At 43.6% G+C, this 23,416-nt stretch overlaps 1 protein-coding gene across 5 annotated transcripts in view; it reads right to left on the bottom strand.

The window, feature by feature from the left end:
* itpr2 (inositol 1,4,5-trisphosphate receptor, type 2) overlaps positions 1–21,839 on the bottom strand; it is a 57,669-nt gene extending 35,830 nt beyond the window's left edge. For all 5 annotated transcript variants that reach the window (XM_028957321.1, XM_028957322.1, XM_028957324.1 and 2 more), the window contains exons 1-31: positions 21,525–21,839; positions 18,110–18,180; positions 16,598–16,713; positions 16,397–16,483; positions 15,818–15,976; positions 14,646–14,744; positions 14,474–14,557; positions 14,233–14,379; positions 13,317–13,412; positions 12,727–12,771; positions 10,169–10,314; positions 9,680–9,779; positions 8,873–9,033; positions 8,555–8,696; positions 7,226–7,384; positions 6,642–6,814; positions 6,358–6,477; positions 5,540–5,722; positions 5,050–5,301; positions 4,638–4,785; positions 4,222–4,369; positions 3,936–4,120; positions 2,973–3,093; positions 2,832–2,889; positions 2,290–2,455; positions 2,012–2,179; positions 1,834–1,923; positions 1,591–1,716; positions 783–905; positions 452–652; positions 39–290 (exon numbers count right to left, since the gene is read on the bottom strand). In XM_028957321.1, the coding sequence (XP_028813154.1) occupies positions 39–290; positions 452–652; positions 783–905; positions 1,591–1,716; positions 1,834–1,923; positions 2,012–2,179; positions 2,290–2,455; positions 2,832–2,889; positions 2,973–3,093; positions 3,936–4,120; positions 4,222–4,369; positions 4,638–4,785; positions 5,050–5,301; positions 5,540–5,722; positions 6,358–6,477; positions 6,642–6,814; positions 7,226–7,384; positions 8,555–8,696; positions 8,873–9,033; positions 9,680–9,779; positions 10,169–10,314; positions 12,727–12,771; positions 13,317–13,412; positions 14,233–14,379; positions 14,474–14,557; positions 14,646–14,744; positions 15,818–15,976; positions 16,397–16,483; positions 16,598–16,713; positions 18,110–18,180; positions 21,525–21,616 (4,218 nt within the window). In that variant the 5' untranslated portion in view covers positions 21,617–21,839. The remainder of the gene's footprint in view (positions 1–38; positions 291–451; positions 653–782; positions 906–1,590; positions 1,717–1,833; positions 1,924–2,011; positions 2,180–2,289; positions 2,456–2,831; positions 2,890–2,972; positions 3,094–3,935; positions 4,121–4,221; positions 4,370–4,637; positions 4,786–5,049; positions 5,302–5,539; positions 5,723–6,357; positions 6,478–6,641; positions 6,815–7,225; positions 7,385–8,554; positions 8,697–8,872; positions 9,034–9,679; positions 9,780–10,168; positions 10,315–12,726; positions 12,772–13,316; positions 13,413–14,232; positions 14,380–14,473; positions 14,558–14,645; positions 14,745–15,817; positions 15,977–16,396; positions 16,484–16,597; positions 16,714–18,109; positions 18,181–21,524) is intronic.
* Between the last annotated feature and the right edge of the window lie 1,577 nt (positions 21,840–23,416).

Genomic DNA, 23,416 nt, shown 5'->3' with positions numbered 1-23,416 from the left:
TTGAATGTGTCAGGAATCTTCCTAGTCACTAGTGGTACCTCCGGGACGCAGTCTTCATGGGTAACGACCTTGACAATGTCATCAAGTGGCAGTAGGGAGTTGCACTTGAGCTCAGTGTAGACGTTCTTCCCTTCAGTACAAGCAGCCAGCAGCTCCACCAGGGTGATGTGATAGGCCAGGGCCCCAGCGGAATCAGTCCGCTCGCGCTCAGACGACATCATCTGCAGCAGCAGTGGGAACGAGGCACGGTCGTTGTAGAACACCAGCACATCCTCCCCTCCATTAACCAGCTACAGATGAAAAAAAAACAATAAGAACAATATGGTGAATAAGAATATCAGTAATTTTCAGTATAAAACATGGGTTCTGTCTGCAAGGAATCTAATCCTTTATGACTTGGCTACTTGATTCATATGAATATGATTTTTTTAATACAGTGAAGGGTATTCACCTCAGTCATGACTTTGTCCTGGCACTTTTTCACATATTTTCCATCAGCCTTGACAATGGTCTGAAGGAAGCGCAGGTACTGGACGTGTCGGCCATGTGTCTCAATGCAGTGAACAAAGTGGTGGACCACGCGATCGCTGATCTCATTACACAGGCGGTAGTTGTTCCTGAAGATGTATCTCAACGTTTTTGCTTCTAGAAGCTAAAATAAAGTTAAATAAAAACGGAATATATGTTTAATAGTAATAAAATGAATATCATAGCACATATCTGTTTTTATTTCTGCACTGTGGCTTGTAAGAATCAAAGAGGCAATTGTGCTCCGGACGCACCCCAGGAGTGAGGAAGAGGTTGTGGTGCTTGTGGAGCAGCGTCTGGTTCTGAGCATTATCCTGGCAGAAGTTCTGCAAAAACTGGTGTGCCAGTTCCATAATCTCATTCATCTTCTCATCAGTCTAAAGGGGCAGAAAATACACACAAAAAAAAATCGACTGGTCATTATATCACTGACACAAACACTCAGTGCCTTAAATGACAAAGATGACAGAAGTAGAAGCATTAACATCCTATAAAACAAAGCAATAATAGTTCTTCTCACATAAGCAGATAGGAGATCCATATGCATGAAAGCTTTGGGTCCTTTGTTTCTATAAAAAAATCTGCCCATGTCAATTCCAATACAAGTGTAATAATGTGAACTCAACTGACTTAACAACTCAAAATGTGGGGACCTCACTATAAATAGAGTGTGTTCAAGATTTCTTGACAAGTGTGCATTTGGACACAGGATTAGACTTGTAAAAGGAGGTTGGCTGCTTATGAAAGGTGCTTTTCAATTCTAACCCTACCTGGCCTACCAGCAGACCTAGTTTTCAAATTGTGCAAATGAGCATCTTTTTTTGTGTTTCCGCATTATATTTGTGCTCTAAAACAATTTAATCAGCTAGACGTAAACAAGAAAGTGTAAAACAAGAAAACTATGGGACATAACTGGAAAAGAAGGAAGCTTAAGATATCTTACATTATTCAGTGTCAGATTGCTTGAATACACTGTAAACCACCTTGACTTTCACCAGTTTGAAGGGGTGTATAACATGTTTAAAGCACTGTAGAAATTGACCATCTGAGAAAGACGTCTACCTTCTCATACGGGATCTGCAGCAGATCCAGCACCACAGTGTGAGCCCCCATGTTCTTCAGCAGCCGCTGCTGTTGGACTTTACTCTTCTTTGTAGGGTAGCACAGCTTGCTGAGACGCAGCAAGATCTATCAGGCCAAGGATTACACACCATTACAACGCCAGAATACCACACGTTGTTTACATTGGTTCACACACTTTTGTAAAGGGTCTGAGGAGTAAGGAGATGAAGTGACGTCACGCACCTCTTTCACTATGTTGTAGTTGTTGGCTTTGTTGCTGTCGATCTGTGGTTTTGTATTCCCACTTTGCATGGGGCTCAGAATCACAGCTTCCTGTCAATCAATGTTGAGTTAACATTAAGTGACTGTAGAGATTTTTACAGAAATGACATGTCCATTAGGGGGTGGGGGGGGGGGTCACCTCCAAGTTCTGTTCTTTGTTCTGGTTGTCTCCAAGGTCCCCATTGCCATAGCCTCCACTCTTCTCCACCCAAAGTTCAGACTTCTCCACAGTCAAACGAAGCTGGTCCAGATCAGTTTTAATCTGTTTGTAGTTTTCCACATCCTGCTCAGATACCAGCAACTGGACCTACAGAAACATGCGGCTTCTAATATAATGAGCTAACCTGAAGGATGGTTCAATGTTCATGCAGACATCCTGCTCAACTGCCGTTGTGGCCAGCATGAACTCAGGCCCACCTGTTTGAAGGCCTGCAGGACCTCAGATCTCTGGCTGAAATGTTTGAAGATGAGCTGCAGGGCTCCAGACACCAGGGGAGGATAATCCTGCATGATAAGGTGGATCAGAACCCTCAGAAACGTCCTGCCGTCTTCGTCATCCAGCTCCACCGCACACTGCTCCTTACTGCAAGTAGGAGAGTTGCTTATTCGCAATGCAAGGCGCAAGTCAATACAGCTCATAGTAGAGGCCAACAGACAAGAAACTTTGCAAACAACATGACACATGCACAACGTGACATGCTCCAGTTTACTGAGCACATTGTTAGTGAATTGATGACACATTTTAATGACACAAAAGCAAAATTGCAATTGTGTTTTTTTGGTACTATAAAATCAGATTAAACATATTTGTCAACAAATCCCCTGTGCACAAATCCCACACATCAAAAACTACCACTGTGTCCCAAAGGTGAGGTGAGTGTCAGCTAAATATGAATGAATTAAATTGTTTGTTTTTTTTTTTTTGTTTTTTTTTTTACATACAGGGCACGTTCACTCACCTCCCAGCGAACATGGTCTCTGCTTTGGCTGCAATCTCATCAATATCTGGCTCTGTAACTAACATATGAAGATGAAAACAACAATCTCAGAACTAACAGCTACTTTTCAAGGAAAAACGATTTGGTGTGAATATGTCTTACCTGTTGAAGAAGTGTTTTCAGATACAGAGGCTGAGTCACTTGTGCTCTGATCTCCAAAGTTTCTCTTATAGATGGAGAGCAGGTAGGTGATCCGGTAATCCAGACGAACGCTTAGAATAAACTTTTCCAAAAAAAAAAAAAAAAACAGGCCACACAATTATAAAGCTATGACACATCTTTTGGTGCATCTAGGGGTTAAATTAAAATGAAAAGTCAGTCTAAATTAATGCAAAAACACATTTGTGGGTAATTTTGCTCAAATTTCAGACATTTTTTGTATGTACCACAATGCAAAACAAACCATGCGATCACATGTATATTACAATACAATAAAATTATGCCCAAATATAACCCCACCCCACCAGTGCATCACAATCACCTTAACTGTGTTAATGTGTCCTCTGCTTTTACCCTCACCCTTGGTGAGCAATGGGCAGCCATAACAGGTGCCCGGGTAGCAGTGTGTGGGGACGGTGCTTTGCTCAGTGGCACCTCAGTGGATCGGGATTCAAACCAGCAACCTTCTGATTACGGGGCCACTTCCTTAACTGCTAGGCAACCACTGCCCCGGTAACAGTACTGATCAGCAACAGGCCCCAGACTACTTATCTCCTTGAGTAGTGAACATATCCTTTCATGAGGAAGGACATTTAAAAATCATTCTGTACCACAGGGATACAGCAGGAGGGGTCTCATTAATCCATTCAGCCAGCACGCCCTTGCGTGCCAAAAGGAGAGATTTGTCAAGCAGCCTGTATTTCATTGGAGCAAAGGACACAGACTTCGAGGGAAGTCCAAGCAAAAAAAAAAGCCTGGGATCTTTTTTAAGAAGTCTGCTAATCTCTATAGCAATGCAGGACCAGTAGTGTGAGATGTAGATATTCTGAATAAACAGGAATTGTAAACATGAAAACGGCACAGATTTATTTTAAACTGATAACCCCACCACCAGATGGCGCTCACCTGGAGAATTTCAATTATCCTAAGCTTGGTGTCCATCACCATGATGTCCTCGTTGTCCTCTAGACAGAGATGCTTGGTGTTTGGATGGGAGTCTGGGTGGTTGTGGGGCAAGACTGCACCCCTGCTCAGAACCATCTGAGTCATCATCTCACCAACTCCATGAATGGTGCGGAGAACGTTATTCCCTGAAATTCAGCAAGTATCAGCTTTGAAACCACAAAATGTGCTGCTCAGATTTAATGCCTCACTGGCATCAGTTTTGGTGGTGTGTGAGGAACCAGCTCACCTCCGTCTGGGCTTTTTGTGAGTTTGGCCATGTAACTGGGAGGGGGCTGGGTGATGTCCAGGATGGCCAGCAGTGTGCGGGTCAGTCTCAGAAGTTCACTGAAGCTGTAGAAGCCAAAGTAGACCAGGTTCCGGGCCAAGTTCACCACCTGAGATGGGGGCACAGAGATGGGGAGACTTTCTCAACACCCAGCCAAATTCACAGCAACTACTTGAAATGATCAAGACTGTGGATGGCTTCCACTCGATTTCCACTTCCTTATGCGATTTCCACTTATCTAAATGCATTTATCTGATACACTGTCATGGGGAAGCTGGAGTCTGTCACTGCAATCTTAAGGCAGGAACAACATCTGGCTGCCAAATTATTATAATTAAGATCAGAAAATGAATTGAAAATGAATATAAATGATTTACCTCCAGGGTCAGTTCGTTCTTCTCTTTGTGTCCAAATGGAAAAGACTGGCTGACCACGTCTCGCAGGTACTCCTCTACAAATTCCATGGTGGGTGCAAACTTCTGCTTCATTTCCTCCCTGGATGTGTCCCTAAACTCATATTCATACCTGTGCATAACGCACATCCCATTACAATACAACAAATCAAATATATTTGGGAATCATTTGATGATTATAAGCATGTAATTTACATAAATAAATAAAAATGCTCATATATCCATAAGGAACATAAGTTTCTAGTCATAAGCCACTTCCACTTGTCCAACACCATGAACGGTTTTGGGGCCAGCAGGAGACCATTTTTGTTTGTGGCCCTTAAGGACTGACCTTTGCAGCCATGACCGGGCCATTTTTTGGTGCTAATTGACTCACTCATTGATGGTGATTTTGGAGGGGATCTCGGTCCACAGACGGGCGTAGCGCACAGGAACCACAGCTTCCTGAGGGTCGCGGTCCACGTGCATGTGCAGCATGAGTCGGCAGAAGGAGGCGCGCAGGTTGTACGGCAGACCGACGTCAAACATGCAGCGCAGGATGAGCTCCACTGGCAGCTGGTTGGACACCTGGTTTATGGCCAGATACTGTCTGTCCAGACACATCTTAGCAAACAGATTCAGCTGGTACCTGCCGAGCCCAGAACAGGGATGGAGATAAAGCAGTGGACAAAGACAAGGATGGGTTGACGTTCTGGGAGAGTAAGCACATCCTGGGCTCCTTGCACAACGATCCATCATTAAAAATATCAGCAAACGTCTGGGGCATAAAGCATCTTAGCAGCATACAGAATGCAGAAAAACTTCCGATGCATCTCAGAACAGCCACTAACAGTGGGGACTGCAGGGATTAGGCGCTGGGGACGTACCTGTAATAAGTAACGGTGTCAATGTCGTTTTTGTTGTTGCCCTTGGCGTCCTGTGCCAAGTGACGGATGGATTTGCCATGGGGCTCCTTGTGGCTGTCAATCCAGTAAAGCCACACCTCCTCGTCTTCCCCTTCATCCAGCGTGAGCGATGACTCCAGAGGACTCTCTGTGTGGGGGATGAGCCTAAAACACACAAATTAACATTCTGACATTCCGAAGGACACCCCTGCCATCAGAACAGAAATACTTCATCTTAGGTTAAGGGTGAAAGTAGTTTTAAATTCTCACCAGTACTACAACCAAACCCCCATGCACACCAAAAACTGTAAATCAGTTTATTCCAGGGACTTTGGATATAATTTGCAGATATCAGGAAGGCACAATCAACTGACTTGCTTCCATATTTTAATACCTCCATGAATGAGAAAGGAGTGAAAAAGTGTTGTTGAATCTTTCAGCATTATGCAGTGCCACACCGTACTGACCCAGGTTAAAGGTGAACCAAACGGGTAACTAAACCCTTATTTTAATGCAAAAAACCCAACAAATAGGTTTCAACTGATTTATCTGTAAATGTCATTGATCTATCCGTCATTGTCCACTGGAACACGCACCATTAATATGCCAACTGCTGCTGCACATTGTCTGAGTCGGGAGTCTATTTTTAAACTAGACACTACTCTTTTTGTACATGCTGTTCTGTACAGTAGAAGAGCTGGATCTCGTGTTCTGCAGTCGGCAGTGAGACCAGAGCATTTAAGCACAACTACACACACACAAACTCAGACACACACACTGAAGTGTCGGACATGACTCACTTGGTTTGTATGAGGATGTCTGCGTTGGAGGGGTTCAGCATGAACTTGCAGATGAGCTCCTGAGTGACCGGGATGGCCTGTTTATTGGATACACACAGATCCGACAGGTAGTCCAGAAACCTGAGAGAAAACGCAGTTTTACAGGTTCTTAAAAAAATAAAAAAAGACTACATGCCACTGTGCTTTAAAAAGTTCAGAGCATCTGTTTTATTTAATAAAATAAACTTTAATTAAATAGTGTTGTTGAGGTCATGAAGGAAAGGATGCATTCCTTTTCTTCAAACCTGGGTTCACGGTTGCGTCGCAGCAGCTTGACAAATGTCTCGATCTCCTTGGCTGTTATGTGCTTCTCCAGCAGCTTCCGGTTGTTGTGCAGCAGAGCCGTAATGGTGTCCTCTGCCAGGATCTCATAGCCAATTTGTGACTGCATGATTGAGAACTTTTTAGCAATGTACTCCTGTAATGGTAGAGGAGGAGTGGTGAAAGTCAATAGCCTGGAGCTAAAAGCTATAAATCAGCTGCAGTTGCTGTGATCACACTCTCTTCACTTTATTAAAATAAAGAAATAAATAAGCAGAATGATGTATGAGGTCCCATATCCAGTTCCAGCATATATTAAATACACACAAGGCAAACGCTGCTCCGCTTGTTTTTATGCCCAACTATGTTTGGCAAACTGACATTCAAACCCAGGAATTACTTCAATGTTTACATTAGCAATATTTCTGTACAATATTGTGCAGCAGGTTGGCATTCATAATCTCCAGACTTTTTTCCTTAAGGTTTAGATGTGCAGGTAGTTAAGTAAAATTTGGAACAGAGTGGCAGGCGTGTGTTTGGTGTGAGGTGTGGCAGTCGCATGGCTCACCTGATTCTTGCGGTAGTCCTGCTGAGACTGGCGTAAGACACGGTAGCAGAGCTGCAGCATATACTTAAATGGAGCATAGCGCTGATCTCCCAGGTCCTCCAGCTTCAGCATCGGACCATCTCCAGTGTCGGTGAATGGGGCTTTCAGAATACCGAAGATCTGCACAAATCAGAAGGCTGTGTGATGAGTTGCTATAGATACTAATTCCTATCCATCCATCCATCCAACAACTGGGGCAGTGGTGGCCTAGTGGTTAAGGAAGCGGCCCCGTAATCAGAAGGTTGCCGGTTCGAATCCCGACCCACCAAGGTACCACTGAGGTGCCACTGAGCAAAGCACCGTCCCCACACACTGCTCCCCGGGCGCCGGTCATGGCTGCCCACTGCTCACTCAGGGTGATAGGATAAATGCAGAGGACAAATTTCACTGTGTGCACCGTGTGCTGTGCATCACATGTGACAATCACTTCACTTTAAAAAATTCCCTTTGTCCTGCATTGACATTGTCAAAGAAGCTAACATTCTGACAATGAATTTCCAACTTCCAAATTGCAACTAGTTATTGCTGAGCTAGCCTGCTGCAATTATTACCTTATCACCTGGGTATTACTTTTTTGCACTGTTACAAACTGCGTTTATATTTTACAGTTACGGTCTGTCGAATTGCATATTTTCGTGGCACTGTTTCCACTTCCATGAACAATGCAGTAGCTCGGCTGTGGTTGCAATTTAGAAAAATTTGGAGCGAAATAAAATATGATCAAATTTATGAGCTGTTTTAGCCATGGTACATTCAATTTGATTATTGTTGCTGGTGATTAATTAATTTTTATTCAATTTATTTTGTTAATTTATGCTGTTCTTTTAATAATATATTCCAGGAGTTGATGCAAATAAACAGGTCTAAGTAACACGTATGTAATGGTACAAGAAGAGAAAAAAATGATCATTTTCATTAGGTTAATCATTGAATTTTGTTTATTTTGATGCCAGACACTGGCTCACACAGAACATAAATGGCTTCTGTTCACTTCTGTCACTCTCAGCAGTTTTGTGAGTGTAGGGTTATCCAAGTCAGGGCTGCAGGGTTTTAATGACAAGGCAGGAACAACCCACAGACCGGGTGCCAAACACCCTCACAACCACACACAACTATTTTAGAAAAACAAACTGAGGAACCCCAGGCGACAACAGGGTGAGCATGTGAGCACAATGGTACTCTGTGATGAGACTTATGGGTTTCTGAGGCTTGCAAATGCAATATGAGATGTTCTGAAATGCATGAGTGTGCTGTGGCTCCAGCAACGTGCAGCTGCAGTGGGTGTCTGACCTGAGCAAGGATGTTCTGCTCCCGCATCAGTTTCTGCCTCTCTCGGTTGGGGTTGGAGATGACCACTGACAGCACATCCTGCCCGTTGTTTGGCACGTCACACACAAAGAAGATCAGATCCTCCAGCAGCTTAGTCACAAATCTGAAACACAGAGATGGGCACTGCAGTGTGACAGGAACTAATCTGCTGCCTCTGCCCATTCTGATATGCCGTGGTCTTCATCTCCCACTCAGGTGCATATCAATTTTTAAATGGACGTGCGCAGTTTTAATGTTACAGGATAATGAATGTGCCCCCCCCAAAAGAAAACAGCCTACCTCCTGTCATTCTGGGCGATGTTACCACGCTCCATTGTTTTTACAGTCACCTCCAGAACTTTGTTGGCGTCGTTAGCAAAGTCCAGGTCCCTAACCTCAGAGAGAGGCACAGAAACTATGGCAAAGGCCTCCTTGTCCTCCTTTGTGGAACAAGTGCCAATCTATAGAAAGAACAGAAGAATAACAAAATATATAAACCAGCAAGGTCACAACATGGAATCCACTGAAGCGAACAGCATCTTGCCCGTAACCAGTATACAGAAAACCAGGGGGACTGACCCTGTAGTGAAAGTGAAAGGGGCAGCCATGAAAGGCTCTTGCAGTGCAATATTTTTTGGACATTACCTCAGTGGCACCTTGGCCATTTGGTTCAAAATTTGAATCCACAACCCTTCAGGTTACGAGTCTGCTCCTTTACCTGCTAGGCCACCACTGCCCTCACTTATTTTATTTAATGGCATTAAATAAGTGAATAATGGGCAGTGGTGGCATAGTGGGTAAGGAAACGACTTACAAACAGTAGTTACAGGGCCAGTCCCCCCTGGAGCCACATAGGGTTAAGTGTCTTGCTCAGGGACACAATGGTAAGTGTGATTTACCCACTAGGATATTACCACCTTACCAAAGGTTGACTGTCGTAGATAATGGTAACAATTCTCTCTGTATGCAGTAGTAAAGCAACAATTCGACTGAACAGGGACTTGAACCCTGGACCCTCAGATTAAAAGTCTGATGCTCTACCGATGCTATACAACATTTTTAAGATTCATTTTATTAGTGATAAATCTGTGTGTGTTTCAGACTTACCTTAAGCATTACGGGCCTCTCCTCCTCAGTATCAATAGGGATGTTGGTGCTTGTCACCCAGGTATTGGTGCAAAGATGACGTAGCCGAACATACGAGTTCCTGCAGAACAGTCAGGTCAGTACGTTCAGACACAACAGGGCTCCAGGACAGACAGTATACAGGCGCTGCGGCACTCAATTAAACAGCGGTTTTAAAACAGACAGCAAGCCTTGTCACCTGAGGAGGTAACAGTGTGTCTACCATATCAATCGCCATCCACAAGTTCTCAGAGATCACTTCAGTTCACACTTGAGAGGCTAAGTTCGGCACCCCTGACTGTGTGGCTGCCAATTTCAAGAAAGAAACGCTCACTGGGCTTTTCAAATCCAACAGCAGAAGCTTCTAAAGAGCTTCTCAGCGGTCTGAGAGATAGTTACTGACAGTGATGAGCAGGCGGGTGCCCACTTGGAAGGCCAGGATGGTGGCAGACGGCGGGGACGTTCACTGACCTGGGCACCAGGCAGTCTGCGCGCTGGAGGGTGGTGGCGTCCAGTTCGTACAGGGAGGCGATGTCATTGCCGTGGGGCACCGAGACCAAGGTGAAGGCGATCTTGTCTGCTGCCTGACGCTTCTTTCTGAGGTAAACAGCATCAGTCTGAATATGCAGGGACAAAGAGGGTTGCAGATTAAAAGGGAAGTCAAGGCAATTACACAACACACACAAATACACACATACACAACCCTGGTTGAAAATCAGCAATAATGTAACGAAAACCCATAAAATATAAAAATTACTCAAATTCTCACTCAGTCACTCACATTCCATAGGCTCTTAATCCTACACCGGGTCAAGGCCCGGGACACTGGTACAAGTTCTCGTGTACACACGAGTACAAAAGTTCTGATGATGATTGTTTCTGTCACTTGTAAAGAAGCTCTACACGTGATGGTGTTTCTTACCCTTTTAATAAACTGCGATCTAATAGCAATCTGATTTAGGAGCTCCAAGAGCCTGAGGTTTCTGACTGTTGCGCCTGACCAAGTGGTGAAACCAATTTAATCTCAAGATCTTGATGCAGGCATGGTTATTTTAAAAGCTACAAAAATTAAACTGTAAATCTTCGTTTCTATATATCACCTGATTAAAAAATAAAACTGTACTTTACTGAAGCAACTTCAGTCACTCCCACTTGTCTCCACACTTCACATTTCATGAAAATCGATGTGCTTTGTTTTAATTCAGGTGAATGAGGAGCTCCAGCAGCACCCTTGGCTGCAGCACAACTCCTCTAATGACAGCCGAGACTTTTCAATGATAATCAGTAAAGCGACTGAGACAGAAGCGAAAGAGAAAACCAAGACGCAGGAACGCGATGTTCGGCTACATTAAAGACACCCAGGATGCTGCGAAGGTCCATGTTTGTGTCTGAACCTGAAGTACAGGCAGGACGTGTCGGGGAACACTTGGAACAGAAGGTTCCAGGAGTTCTACTGCAGACAGGAGGGTTCACTGTGGACAACGCAGAGCCAGCGCTGAAGAGGTTAAATCCCAGCATCCTCTCCTGCATGTGAATCAGACGCACCTCCCTTCAGCTGCCCCCTCTCGGCCCTCTGCAGCGGCGGTGACTCACAGCACGCACACACACACAGGCGAACAGACAGCACGTCTGTTGAGCTCTCGTGGGGCAACCCGAGACTGAGACATTATATAAGAAGCTCCTTTACTGTGTGTGTGTGTGTGTGTGTGTGTGTGTGTTTCCTCAGAATACTAATACAGCTAAAAGGTGCAGCGAAAATAAGCAGAAATAAACTTTTCTCTAGGGAGACATCGTTAAGAGTATAGTTGTGTGTGTGTGTATGTATGTGTGAGAAAGAGCGCCAGTAAAATGGGTGTGTTTTCTGAGTGTGTGTGAGGGTGGATGGAAGGAAGAAGCAGACAGATAGCGATTACATAAACTGATGCTGGTGGTGGAAAAGCAGGTGGCCCTGAAAGTGCTGTGAGGCGTACAGTGACTAGTATTAAACACACACACTAAGTAAAATGCATTCATGAAGCACGCTTAAATGCTGTCCAGCATTTAAACATGCAGTGGCAGGGAGACAGATGGGCCAACCGGGAGACAGGCAGGACAGCAAGACACGCAAACACACAGCAAGCCCTGTAGAAACCAAGTCCGCCTCCCCCCGAAAAAAAAACACACTTCATGCACTTTATTGCAGCTGTTGTGACAAGTCATTTATTATGAAATGGCGAATGCAGATATTAATAAATTACCTTGTAATTCATTTATAGGCAGAGTTTGTAGACATAGCTATATTCAAATATTTGGTTATCAACGTGTGTCAAAGTAAGATACCATCAGCTCATAAATTTGACTGATTCACAAAATTATGATACATTATGGCACACATGGATTTTTGGTTTTTGGTGGGAGGGTCAGTCTGGAGCGGTTTGTGAAACAATTCAAATTTTATTTATTTATTTATGTATTTATTTATTTTAAAAAGAAGACATGTGAGTATTAATGCAGCTCTGGATTCAGCAGAGTAAGTGAATGAGAAAAAATTGCATATTCTTCAGTTTGAGATGCTTAATTCATTCAGTCACCTGAAAATCTTTCATAATGGTGGGCATAAAGTAAGGGTTTTATAATGTACTGATAAGCAGACAATCACTGATATTTAAACAAATAATGCAACTTTATCAAATCAGCATAAATAAAATGGGAGGTCTCAGATGGGAAGGCCCTTCAAAATTACTAGCTGGGGCAGCCAGAATATGAACAATTTTTCCTGTGATCATGGTGTCAACAGAGATAATATTGCCCCCTTGTGGCCTCCATAGGCTGTAATTGTAGCCTTCATTAAATGAATGGACAAGTAAGCAAACTGTTTGAATAGTATGGGTCTAATTTAAATGTCAGAACGGATGTCCAAACCATATCTATATTATTCAAAAAATGTTGTAAATTGTCTGAAGCAGTTCTTGTAAACATTTGTATTCAAGAGGGTTTCTGAAAACCTTAGGGCATCAAGGGACAGCAGTGCATTAACATGGCGAGCCTACCTGTCTTTTCTGGTTCACAGCGTCCTCCTGGAAATCTGGATTCACCTAAAAGACAAGACGCGTTATGTAACTGCCCCATCCGAGACCCCTTCACACCCCCATCCCAAATGCCTGCACGCTCCCTGAGTGCGGAGAAACCCTGTCTGGCAGCACAGTGGGAGCCAGACAAAGAGGGGGCATTCACAATGGGAAGAGTGCCACCTAAAGAGCATCAGCTGCAACCTCAGCAAGACCACAGTCTTCTTCTCAAGTTCCACTTTAAGAGAATGGTTTACATATAACAGCAGACAGACCTTAACCTGAGGTGGCTGAAAAATAAACGTACAAACTCCATACTGTCAATTGAATTATCAATTGAATCAAGCAAAGCGGACATCCAGAATCACTTAGATAAAATTCAAAGACGCAACAGAAACGCCTTTGTTCAGGCATCCTACATACTGACTTTTACTCCCACAACTGGAAGGGAAAGAGGAAAAAGACAGAAAGATAAAAATGGGAGGAATTAAATGAAGTGTGAAGCAGGAAAAAGGAAGAACTCAGGAAATACAAAAAAGAAAGAAAAAAAAAAGAAAAGCGAAAACCCATACCTCGGCTGCCAGGTAGTTCCCTGTGGCCAGGTGCTTGAAACGGAACAAGCTGTTCCACTGGCCGGCACCTCCCCTGCATGGGTCAGAGTGCACCACCTGAACAGAGGAGAGAAAAACTTTTACACTTTTACAAAGTGGAAGGAGTCATGAAACCATTCCCCAAAAACATGGTCTAAGTTTCATCAAGGTCACAATAATAAATACAAATGTTCTCAAGCAATAAAAGAAGAATTGCCTCATTTATCAAATTCCATTAAGTGTCTTCACAGCAGAAAAGGATTAAATGATCAAGGTGACGGAGGGGGAAAGGTGAATTCTATTAAACACAGTTATGCCACAGTTGGGGTGACAGTTGCACCCTACACTCAAAATTCTGTTATATTTTAATTGTCTTATTATATTCACATTTTATGCATTATATTGTACTGAACCCCATTCTTTCTAAACCAATTAGAACATTGCTATATACTGTACTGTACATTTACAGTACATGAACAAACAAAGATTTAAAAATATATATAAAACATACAATTTATGTATTCATGATATTATGTCCTTTGCTTTACAGTTAAAATGGCATTTAGAATTATTTAGTTTCATTTGTCATTATAACTAAATGTTCCTGTTGATGGGTGCTAGAGGGGTGAACCTTGCGTAAATATGCCTGAACCAAACAGTAGCTACTGACAAGGCTTGAGCTTTAAACTTCTAAGGAAAAAATGTGTTTCAGAAAACAAAGAAATATATTTTTTCTCTAAATTAAACAGAGACATCAGTTAGGTTTTGGAGATATGAGCAAATGTTTTAATATATATTTAATTACTGTAATTATTAGAACACATGTTATAGCATAAGCATACGTGTGTAATGATCTGGTCTAACTACATCAGAAAACTAAGGAGAGAAGAGCACACACCTCGATTTCCCACAATGCTTTGGAGCTAGTGGCAGAGGTTGCTGATTGGCGGAGGGTAGTCCTGAGGAACACATGCTGCTGATCTTTATACTCATCACCGGTGAGGAACTTCTCCTGCTCGGCATGGAACAGTCGTACCACATCACCCTGTTAAAAATAATATCGATTTTTTTTGTTAAATTGTGCTCTTTTTATTTGAAAAATGATCAGCACCAAACGTGTCAGAGGACGGCACACTGACCCCTTTGAGGACATCTTCCCTGTAGTCGCTGAACTTCATGAAGAGAGTGACCTTCCAGCTGGTGTTACAGTTCACAGCATTGACCTGTCAGGCAGGGTGAGAAAAAGGCATCACGAAATAAACTCTTTTCCCGTGGAGCTGATCACCTCCCATGTTTATCAGATGACCTCACCTCTTTGCAGCCCAGATTGTCCAGAAGCTCAATGTTACTGGCGTGGAGAGGCTGCCCAGCGTTCACCGGCATCAAGACGACCTTGTCCCCAACGACCACCTAGACATCAAAGGGACAGAGATAGAGTAATGTGAGGCATTTCATTGGTACAACATGAGATCAGTGAAGAACGATTTCATTTCACATGCATGACTGATGTCTGTGATTCATGCAAACATGGTGCTCCAAACTCTAAACCGAATCGCCTGTGAGCTTCTCTACGGCCACTTCACTTTAATTACACTCCAACTACTCCTGTGTATGAAGATCAGCTTGCAACCCAACAGCTTCTCACACTGGAGTCATGGAAATGTCATAATTTACTGAACATCGATTTCAGGGCAGTCAGAGTGTAACACAAGGTGAATAAGGCTATCACTTCAACAAATGGGGCAAGAGAACACACAAGCAACACTGCAGGTTTGACCCTGATCAATGATCAGTCATTTCTCTGCAATCTGACGGTCCATTCTAGCCATATTCAGGTGGTGTCAGATGTTACCCAGCCTGTCTCTACAGTGTACAATACTGTTTCTGTAATTGTGTTTCCAACCGTGACTCATGGCCAGAGTCAACACAGTCAGGGCCCAAAACTGTAAACCAGAGTAAAGCGCCATCAGACTCCATGGCTAATCAAATAAAAATTATATCATGGTGTCACTTCCTTTCAAAATAAAACTTTTTCTTCTTTCTATGGCACAAAAAGCAATGATGCATCACAAAGCGGTGAAAGGGCAAGAAAAAGTGGAGAGAAATCTGCTGCAAGCAAAAAAAAAAAATTATAATAATATGTTTTGTAACAGCATGCTTAATAAAAAGCAGTCATACACACACATGCTCTACATTCAAGCATATACCTTCACCCAATGGTTGCTAAGATAAAAGAAAAGCAAAGATCAATCGAGTTAACGGATTATATATGATATATGTCAACACTTGCATTAATTCATGGCATTTGATGATGCTTTAAATGGTTAAAATAACCTACTGAAAGACATAAAATGCATTAATAATTATTTTTCAAGATAAATGTGTCTTTTTTTTATCACCCCTGAAGACTGGGTGATAAACGTCCCGCCTGAAATTAACCATTTGAGCGCAAGTAACATGCTCTCCTAAATGGTGGCACCCACATTGTCTCCCTCACTCCTTAGCTTCCAGAATGGCTGGATGTAGAACCAGGAGCCCTCGTTTCCGGAGTTATCCAGGGACACACGCATGGCGTTCTTCTCCAAAAGTGCCGGCAGTCGCTTGTTAACAGTCAGGTATTTGTTACTTTTGATATGGAGAAGCTGCAAAATAACACATGGAAGATGAATGACATTTTACCTTATGTGTTAAAATTAAAAAGTTACTTAATTCCATGCATATTTCATATTTAGTGTTTGTTAAATTGTACTTCAGCTCTTCACATCTAAAATATTTTGCACATGAAAGGAAGCTGCTGTGGTAATAATGGTAGACGTCATTCGAACGTCGACTGCTATAAGTGACCTTTCTGCCAGTAGGTGAACCAATCTGGTCTTAATTCTGGGGGTCGTGCATCATTCAAATGCTCAGAGACCCAGTTTGCAGAGTTTTCTGCGCCAGCGGTGTGGTCTGGCAGGAAAGCTGCCATGGTTACGGCGGTAACAAAACAGAAACCAAATGCGCAGTTCCAGGTGCGTGGGGGCATGAATGCATTCTGATAAGAAGGCGGAGGCAGGCAGTACCTGTATGACATTGCTGTATTTGACAATCTCTCCAAGGAGTTTCTTGTTTTCTGTCTCGTTCTGTTTCTTCTCGAGTTCAGCTGCATGCTGGGAGGTGTAGTGCAGACAGTGTGAGCACCTCCATGAAACAAATGCTTAGAAATTCTCTGAACAAGGATGTCATTTGTAGTCAGAAGCAGGTTAGTGTCCGGGTGAGAATACCTGCAATTTCTTAAACAGCTCGCCCTCTGTGTTACTGCCTTGTTTCCCTTGCTTAGCTTTCTGGAACTGCTTCTGGGCAGAGTACCTGTTCATGGGACACACCTTGAACAGGCAGTCTGGGTGGGTGGGAGAGAGGACATTGGGTTAACATGGATAATAAGATAAAAACGACCGATTTGTTCTCTTCACCGATGTCTACCAAGGAGTGCTGTGTGTGTCGCCCTGCGGAAAACTGAAACAACAGACTGATCTAGCAGGTTACTGCACCCTGCTTGGGTGAGTATACATAGCATTGTTGAAGCACTTGCAAAAAGGGAAAACACAAACACGCAAACTCAACACACATGGCGTGAGGCTGAGAATGCCACAAACCCCACTTCAAAAAAAAGTATCTGGTGTCCCACATTTGAACAGTTCAGTACAAACATGCATTACTGTTTTTATCCCACAGAATAAGCATTAACATTAAAGATTATTTCACATTTCAAATGAAACAATTAGGTAATTGTATTTTTTTCTGGAAAAATGCAGACACAACTGGCTGTTGGTGCCAGACATTGTGGTTGGTGAAAGCCCACGAATGCCCCCTCAACCTGGCTGGAATTCTGCACCAAGGAGAGAGATGCGGACAGGTCGATATGAGCACCCCTGGAATGCCGAGCTGAGCACAAAGCAGTCAGAACTCTGGTATAATAAATGATTATTTTTTTTTATTAGATGATCAACATTTTAATAAAAAGAATGTTTTAAAAACAATAACATTAACAACATGCAAATATTTTTAGCATCCATTCCATGTCTTTGTGGAATAGGTAAATAATGTCAAATACCTACTAAACAAGCAAAAGGATGTGAATGCAGGCACCACAACCTTCATGTTGCATAAATACATACAGCAACTCATGCATGACAATGTTCTGCTCATTTATCACCCTGTTCAACACAAAACATTACACTAAGCTTACATACAGTACAGGCCAAAAGTTTGGACACACCTTCTCATTCAATGTGTTTTCTTTATTTTCATGACATTGGTAGATTCTCACTGAAGGCATCAAAACTATGAATGTGGAGTTATGTACTTAACAAAAAAAGGTGAAATAACTATTTCTTCAAAATAGCCACCCTTTGCTGTGATTACTGCTTTGCACACTCTTGGCATTCTCTCGATGAGCTTCAAGAGGTCGTCACCTGAAATGAGTTCCCAGAGGTGTTTAGCACTTGTTGGCCCCTTTGCCTTCACTCTAAGGTCTAGCTCACCCTAAACCATCTAGATTAGGTTCAGGTCCGGTGACTGTGGAGGTCAGGTCTCCACTTTTTGTTAAGTACATAACTCCACATGTGTTCATTCATAGTTTTGATGCCTTCAGTGAGAGTCTACCAATGTAAATGGTCATGAAAAACACATTGAGTGAGAAGGTGTGTCCAAACTTTTGGCCTGTACTGTATATTAACAATTGTTTTCTCAAATTAGTTGCTACTAAAATGGGCTAAATAACTGTGCTTGCTCACCTCTGAACTTTTTAGGTGGGTTGGCCAAGTCCCCTGCCTCCGGCTGGACCACACACCTGTCATCCACAAGCCTAGAACATAAGTAGAAAAAAAAAAAAACACACATGTCTACTTGGAACAGACTTGATAACAGAAATTATAACCGTGTTCAAATACACGTGTAAGACACAAAGCCCTCACTAAACACAACTCACATTTGACAACGACACACCCACTAAATCTCGGCTGACCCTCTGGAGTAAATAGCAAGTGGAGTAACCCTTCAGCATAATCCCAAACTCAACAAACCCCATAATTCTACAATAAATAGGGCTTTTCCAGTTAACATCGCCACCTGTCAGTCATTCTCCCTAACCCCGCCCCACCACACCGCCCACAGAGGACGTCCAGCTGGACACTTGAAGGCCACCGTAGCACCCTATCCCCCCTGGGTGACTAAGATTTACTTCAAATGTCTGTATCGCAAATGAATAAACAAACAAGGTTCAAGGTCGCTGCCAGACAGGAATCAGGCTTCACAACCCTGTACCAACAAAAACAAACCACAAGGCCATGAGCCCCGACAGCGGGTCCAAATCAGAAACTGAGCTCCTCTGATGCCACTTACGTCCCAATGTACCATCAATATCCAAAGAATAAAAAAAAAAAGAGAAAAGAAACATAGCAAATATGCACAATTGACAGAGTGAATTATAATAATTGTTTATAAACTGCTTATAAATGGAAAAACATTCGGAGCTGCTGTGCCCGACTCAAGCTTGGTAGGTAAGGCACGGCACAGCAATGTAAAAAATTACAACAAGAAAAAAAAAAAAAAAAAAATGTAAAGTCTGCAAACCTGTTAATTGATATCATACAGTTAAAACTACTTCCACATGCCACCAAATATGAAAGATGCTGCAACACAACTTGCAGAACTTAACATGTTGACCTTGTGTGTTTTTGTACCCTTTTTTTTTAAGCAGAATTAATTGTAATCACCAGCTTTTTTCTATCCAATGCGGTCCCATGCCCTTGACCCACCGCCTTACCATGCTTTTTTAAAATAGCGTATCAGAGGCAGCTGGGTTATCGTCTTTCTGCACACAACCTCTGGAAGTCCTGCACTTAAATTTTGTGACCACTATAGCGCCAAGTTTCCTCAAACATTCCACGATAATAATAAAAAAAAAAAGTCTGTGAGCAGCGCCACAATGCTGTTTGCAAATACCATTCTCCACTTCTATTTAAATCCGTGGCCCTTATCAAATTTTCCTATTTGTTTTCTCGAGACTGACCTGGTGGCACTTCCCCCCATATCTCTGCACAGATCAGAACAAGGAACAATAGAAGCCAATAGGACGTCTTAATCAAACGCTTCAGAGAATGGAGCAGGAAAAAGGGTGCATTTCAAATGAGCCTCTTGAGTTCACACTTGAGTTAAGTCTACATCCCTGGATGTTCCAGGCCACAGCCGCCATATTCAATACATAATCCTAACTCACAGCAAGGCAAGAACTCACTGAACAGTACTCAAACAAGCTAATTACGTGCACAAAAAAAAAATCTTTCTCCACAGCAAGCACACTCTGGTTCTAGCAATGAACCACGTGTCAGCGTTAGGGTATGGTATAAATTGGCTATTAAAAAAATTAGAGTTGTGTGGATTTTTCACAAAATGGTCCAAAAAGTGCTTATCTGCGTTTCAGTTCAGATTTACAACAAAAAAATAAAAATCTTATAACGTTGAATATGAGGTTCTTTTCCAAGGGCTTCAGTAACTTGCTAAAATAATCACTCTAAACCAGTTTCCCTAGTACCTCAGTGTTGCTTTTATCTGCTTAACATTCAACCTCACTGTCCATTTCCACATTGTCTTTCAGTACTATTTCATTCTTTTATTGTTGTCCAGCCCTATTGTCTTTTTTTTTTTTTTTTATATCGTCATTAACGCAATTTTTTTTTTATGTTGCACCATCGCTCAAGGTGAACACAATTTCAGCCTTTCTGTGCACTTGACTAGACTATCCCTGGACTAACCTCAAACATTAGTTGAACCCCCGATAAGGAATTACTTAGGCTTACTAGGCATGACTTTACACTGTTGTATAATTCCATGCCACGCATATTTCTGGGTCTTGGTTTTCTCAGCGTTTTAGAATAAAAAATGAACACAAAACAACGAAACGACACACATGCAAGGTTACATAGAAAATAGAAAAAACTTTAAACAAATTGAACAGTTTGCTATTTTAGGCTCTTCAAAGCAGTGCATTTTCACATGCTCGACCTCTCTCGACCCGTTAGATTAGACAACAACGATGGTCCTGAAAGACGTCCTGTGTTGGACACTTGCTGGCTCCATTTTTGTTCACTCGCGTTAATGAGCATCTCATGATGCTGGTTATGATGAGGACTACAGTGTACAAAGCAGCCAGGGACTGAAAGAGACGAGACCCTGAAGAAACTGACCCATGGACCTGAGTCATGTCAAGAAACATGCGATTCCTGGTTTAGATACTTCAAACTAGCATCTGTCACGACCTCCAGAGCGTTCATGGAGCAAGCCCGTCACAATTTCTGGTTGGTTGCGTAACGTGTCACGCCACACAACTAAAAAATAGAGAGGACTCCGACTGTGGCGAAGCGGGAAAACGCACGCACGCACACCCGAGTCGCTTTCCCAAGGAGACTCGGGCCCGGCTCACGGCACATTTCCACAGAGGTGGGTGTGGCACCCGCGCCCCGGCCGTCATTCCGCAGACGTACCCTGTCTCTGCACGCCCAGGGCCGACGCCGGGCCAAAGTGCACGCGCCGGCTCCGACTGCACCAACCCCGCCGCCTACTAAACAACCAGACACAGCAAGCAGGCCACAAAATGCAAAAAAAAAGGGGGTGACGGCTTGACAGGATTTTGGGGGAGGCGTTGCTGGAACCCTCCTTGGTCTGCACGGTGGGCCACAGTCCACCCAGAAACCACGCCAGACACTCGTGTGTTTGACCGAGCCGTGTTTATTACACGTCGTGGCCTCTCCGCAGAGTCGCTTGGCATAAGTAACATGGCTCAGGGCAGTGAAACAGGTTCTCGTCACGCCCTGGCAGAGATTTTCAGAACCTCCCGAGCATCAAGCTGCAGGTTTTCAAGTGTTAGAAAGCTTTTTTTTTTTTAATAAAACTCCGAATCTGGACGACAGGAAGTCCCGGGAGCTTTGCATTCCCGTTTAATTATTTGCATAACTGCGTGACCCGGGTCAGGGCTCGGTGGCCCGACACCACGACTGCAAAAATCACTTCCTCGTTCGCTCCTTTCCACGCACATCTGCGCGAAGCCCCACGGCCCCGCGTTTCGAACCCGCCACCCGGACTACCTCCGGGCTCAAGCCGCCTCGCGTCTCCGAGCCGGCTCGGAGCGGTTCTCGGGACGAGGCGACGTACCCCAGGGTGCTGATGAAGCCATTGACGGTGCCCTCCGCGTACAGGGAAACGATGTCGCCGATGTGCAGGAAGCTGGACCTGTTGTCTGACATGTTCCGCCGCAGTTCCGCGTCCGCCAAGCTGGCCGGGGCGACGTGAACCCGCACCCTCGCCAAAGGCGACCGAATTTAAATGTGTATAGTAGTAATAACAGCAGCAACAACGCGGGGACACAAAAACAAAAAAAAAAACCCGCAACGTTTCAGCTCATTGTGTCCAGAAGCGTCCGGTTTGGGGGCCGAAGAAGAACGAGCGGGTCGTTTTAAAACTTCTTCCTGTGAGACTCTCTCTCTCTCTCTCTCTCTCTCTCTCTCTCTGTGTCTCTCTGTGTCTCTCTCTCTCTCTCTCTCTCTCCCTCCGTGTCTGTCTCTTCTCATCCACTTATTGTCGGAGGGAGGAGACTCCGTCGCGGCGTGAGGGAGGCGACTTTGCCCGCCGCTGCTATTCCGCTGACAACAAAACCAAAAAATAAAAAATAAAAAATACGGAACTATCGGTAAAAAAAAAAAAAAAAAAGTCACCAAAAAATAAATAAATACACTGTCGCCCTTCCGCCGACCGAATGTCGCCGCGCTTCACCGGCCCTTAAAAACCAACAAGCCCGACAAACGATTTCAAAACGAGGAAGTGAAGTTGCGGACTCGACGTGCGGAACTTTTGTGTGTTTGACCCTTGACGCCGCCGCCACGCTTCAAAGCGTGAAAATGTCCCGTTTGTTGCACGTCAAATACTTCGTGCTGCATTGTTTTGTGCGTCATTCATTTAAAACCCGGCTAGAATATCTGGCTGCGTGGTGTTCGGTTGTGAGGAAGGCCTGCAGATGGCTGGTCTTCTCCAGTGGAGGCTGCAGACCATCCAGGGCCTTCCCTCGTCTCCGTACCCGGGGGGACGTGCCGCAGGCCGAAGAGGCGCTGGCCCACTTTACTGTGTCACCCTTCGTCATCTTTACCATCTCCTGTCTGTCCACGAGGCATCTAAGCCCACTGGATCGATACCTGCTGTCCTGTCCTCCACAGATTTGTCACGAGGTTGGGAAGCCATTCCTAAATGCGAAGTGCATTCCTAAGTTTCAGCTCGGAATGCTGGGCCTCCCTTTCTCATCTTCAGAGCCTTTCACTGACTGGTACGGCAGGTTTGTACGGTGATCAGGTGAGTCAAGGGTAGGAAGGGTGTTGCAACAGCACATTTTTATTTTTAATAATGGTCAAATACAGCTTCAACAAGAAATCACACGGGGATTTGTAATGCAGTTCCCGCCAATGCACTTTGGTATTCCACCAAAACCACGTAGAATAATAAGTCTTGGTTCTTCAAGAGCTGAAATTACCGCGAACAACATGGTGGCATCATGACCACAAGGCTAAAGCTGTGATGCGTTCACCTAAAACTTTTTTCCGCTTTTTTGGCTTTGTCCAACAATTCTGGTGATATACCACAAAATATACAGTACAGGCCATAAGTTTGCACACACCTTCTCATTCAATGTGTTTTATTTATTTTCATGACCATTTACGTTGGTAGATTCTCACTGAAGGCATCAAAACTATGAATGAACACATGTGGAGTTATGTAATTAACAAAAATAACTGAAAACATGTTTTATATTCTAGTTTCTTTGCTCTGATTACTGCTTTGCACACTCTTGGCATTCTCTCGATGAGCTTCAAGAGGTCGTCACCTGAAATGATATTCCAACAGTCTTGAAGGAGTTCCCAGAGGTGTTTAGCACTTGTTGGCATATTTTGCCTTCACTCTGCGGTCCAGCTCACCCCAAACCATCTCAACTGGGTTCAGGTCCGGTGACTGTGGAGGCCAGATCTCCACTTTTTGTTAAGTACATAACTCTGGGGCAG

Source organism: Denticeps clupeoides, chromosome 17 (assembly GCF_900700375.1).
Source record: "Denticeps clupeoides chromosome 17, fDenClu1.1, whole genome shotgun sequence".
Taxonomy (NCBI): domain Eukaryota; kingdom Metazoa; phylum Chordata; class Actinopteri; order Clupeiformes; family Denticipitidae; genus Denticeps; species Denticeps clupeoides.
Note: the sequence above shows the minus strand (reverse complement) of the source record. Positions and strands in the feature narration are given on the sequence as shown.